The 2,689-nt window shown below is 69.0% G+C and overlaps 1 protein-coding gene across 1 annotated transcript in view; it reads left to right on the top strand.

Annotated features, from left to right (window-relative positions):
• The window catches only part of BRSK2 (BR serine/threonine kinase 2), a 19,368-nt gene that overhangs the window by 1,774 nt on the left and 14,905 nt on the right, over window positions 1-2,689 (top strand). Inside the window, exons 3-6 of the mRNA XM_010837802.1 lie at window positions 292-367; window positions 515-742; window positions 1,381-1,527; window positions 1,795-1,880. Of these exons, the coding sequence (XP_010836104.1) occupies window positions 292-367; window positions 515-742; window positions 1,381-1,527; window positions 1,795-1,880 (537 nt within the window). The remainder of the gene's footprint in view (window positions 1-291; window positions 368-514; window positions 743-1,380; window positions 1,528-1,794; window positions 1,881-2,689) is intronic.

Here is a 2,689-nt window from a genome sequence, read left to right as displayed (position 1 = left end):
CCTGGAGGTGTGGAGGCCCTGGGCCTCAGCTCTGAGTTGCAGACACCGCTGCTGCCCCTGGCCCCTGGGGCCCACTCGCTCTGCTGTCTCCTGACCTGAATCACAGGCTCAGATCAAAGGCAGCTGGTGAGCCCCAGGAGCCGCAGCCCTTCGCCGGCAGGAGCTGGGGCTCAGCGGGCCCCCCTGCAGGGCCTCTGTCCTCCCCTGAGCTGAGGAAGGGCAGGCTCAGGGCTCAGGGCTTCCACCAGGCTAGGTCCCCGGCCCTCGTCCGGCCCACCTGCCTCTGGGGAGCACGGATCACCTCCCAGCCACCCGCGAGCTTGCTGCCCATGGGCGAGGCTGCGGGGCAGGGGGCAAGGAGGAGGACGTGAGCTGCTGAGAAGGTGTGAGCGTTCATGAAACGACACCAACGGTCAGATAAAGAGACGCATGCCCCTTAGGGGAAGCTGCATGTGGCAAGATTTGTTTCTCAAGCAAAGGGCTTTGCAGTTTTCTGAGAGCTGCCCCCCAGCAGCATCCGAAGGGGCAAGTGCACACCCCGCTGGTCGGAGCCGCGTCGAGGTCACGGTTAGAGCAGCACAGCGTGAATGAGACGGGCGTCCGCCCAGGCCAAGCACAGGCTGCAGAGCTGTGGAGCCCGGCGTCTCCCCCGGGGCTGCCGCTGGGCTCCCACGTGCTGGAGGGGGCTCCAACTGTGGTGGTCACCTCCGTGCCCATCGGGGAATGTCCAGGCGGGGCCCAGGCTGGGGCGGGGAGGGCAGAGGGTGTTTGGGTCTGAGGCCACAGAGGGCACAGGAGGACAGGAACCAGGCTGGGGAGGGAGAGAGGCTGCCAGGGGCTCTGTCAGTGAATCTCTGCGGGGTTGGGAGGGGGGCAGGTGCCCAGCTGTGCCCACGTGGCCGAGAGGCAGCGAGCAGGGCCGAGGGTCCCTGCAGCCACAGCAGAGGTGTGTTGATGGCGTCCTGCCCAGGAGGGGCCCTGCACCGGTGTCCTGGGGTGAGCGGGTGCCCGAGGCCCCTCTGTCCAGAGGTCCTCAGGCCAGAAGGAGGGTGATGGGTAGTGGTGCAGGGTCGGTGAGGCCCAGCATGGGTGGGTGGGGTGGGACAGGTGTCACCCTGGCTCCCCACTGAGGGGCTGGGTTTCCGCTGAGGGCTGGGGGGCGACTCCAGGTGTCACTAGCGAGGGAGGGAGGGCCATGCTGAGGCCAGGCTGGAGGAGGCCGAGACCGCCGTGTGGCGTGGGGCAGGGACCATGCTGGGGGCAGCCTCTGGCCGGTGCCTGAGGAGTAGGGGCAGAGAGTTCCTGGGGTCTGGCTCATGACTCGCCAGGCAGGGCAGGAGCCCAGGGCCCCAGGGGCTGAGTGAGGGGTCCCAAGAGCAGGGTGCGAGCCATGGCCCGGCTGGACGGGGTCTGAGGCCTGCTGTCCCCCCAGGCCTGGTGAAGCTGGGGATCCACTGTGTCACATGCCAGAAGGTGGCCGTCAAGATCGTCAACCGGGAGAAGCTCAGCGAGTCTGTACTGATGAAGGTGAGGAGGGCGGGCGGGAGCCCTGCCGCTGGTGACCGTGTGGGTCAGGGGCACGAAGTTCAAGATGCTCCAAGATACCCGGGTGGGGAGCTGGGAGCTCAGGGAAGGGGACCCGGGGGTGGGCTGGCAGGGACGGGGCACAACTGGGGGCAGAGGGGGGCGGTGTGTGGCCAGGGACAGAGCATAGCTGGGGGGCAGGAACAGGGCAGAGCCAGGGAGCAGGGAGACCCCCCCTGGGGAGTCCCCAGTGACGGCGGCCCCCTGCAGGTGGAGCGGGAGATCGCGATCCTGAAGCTGATCGAGCACCCCCACGTCCTCAAACTGCACGACGTCTATGAAAACAAAAAATATTTGTAGGTATTGCTGGGTGCGGAGAGCGGGGCGGGGCCTCCTGGGGGGCAGGGCTCAGGGGCGGGGCCTCCGGGGGGAAGTGCTCCGGGGGCAGGGCTCCGGGGGCGGGGCCGGGGGCAGGGGTCAAGGGGCAGGAGCCACTCAGGCCCTTTCTCCTGCCCCGTGACCCTCGCGCAGCCCCAGCAGCCCCTACGTGCTCCTCACGGGCGTGGGGACCCCAGGCTGGCTGGCTGCACTGTGGCCACGGCCTGCTGTCCGGCTGCCTGAGCGTGGCTGACCTTCCGTCACCACCGAGGCCGGCGGACATCTTTCCGCGTGGGCAGTCCGCGCACGTGCCCCCTCCCGCGCGTGACCTCAGCGACCGCACCCAGGGTGGACCCAAAGGGGGCGTCGGCTCTGCTGCTGCCGCGGGCGTGGCTGGAGGCAAGGGCCCACGTCCTTCTTGGGACAGCGGCGGAGGGAGGGGGTGCGGGCAGGAGGTCCATCTGGCACCGCTCCCGCAGGCCCGCTGCTCCAGGGGCTCCTCGGGGCCTCCAGCCCGGCCCTGACTGCGCCCTGATGCACACAGGCCGGCCAGCCTGAGTGGCTCTGTCCTGGTCTTGGGGAGCAGGGGGCCCAGCGCCCCACCAGCAGCCCCTTCCGAGTGTTTAGTGGCAGACGGTGTGACAAGCCGCCCCCGTGGGGCCCCGGGAAAAACAGGGTCCTCGCATTAGAGGCCTGGGGGCTGAGGGAGGCAGGGGTGGTCCTGGGCCCCCGATACTGATGAGCTGGAGCTGCCATCAGAACCACGATGAGGGGCAGGACCCATGGG

This window comes from Bison bison, unplaced genomic scaffold, assembly GCF_000754665.1.
Source record: "Bison bison bison isolate TAMUID 2011002044 unplaced genomic scaffold, Bison_UMD1.0 scf7180017864080, whole genome shotgun sequence".
Lineage (NCBI taxonomy): Eukaryota > Metazoa > Chordata > Mammalia > Artiodactyla > Bovidae > Bison > Bison bison.
This window is presented reverse-complemented; position numbering and strand designations above follow the sequence as displayed.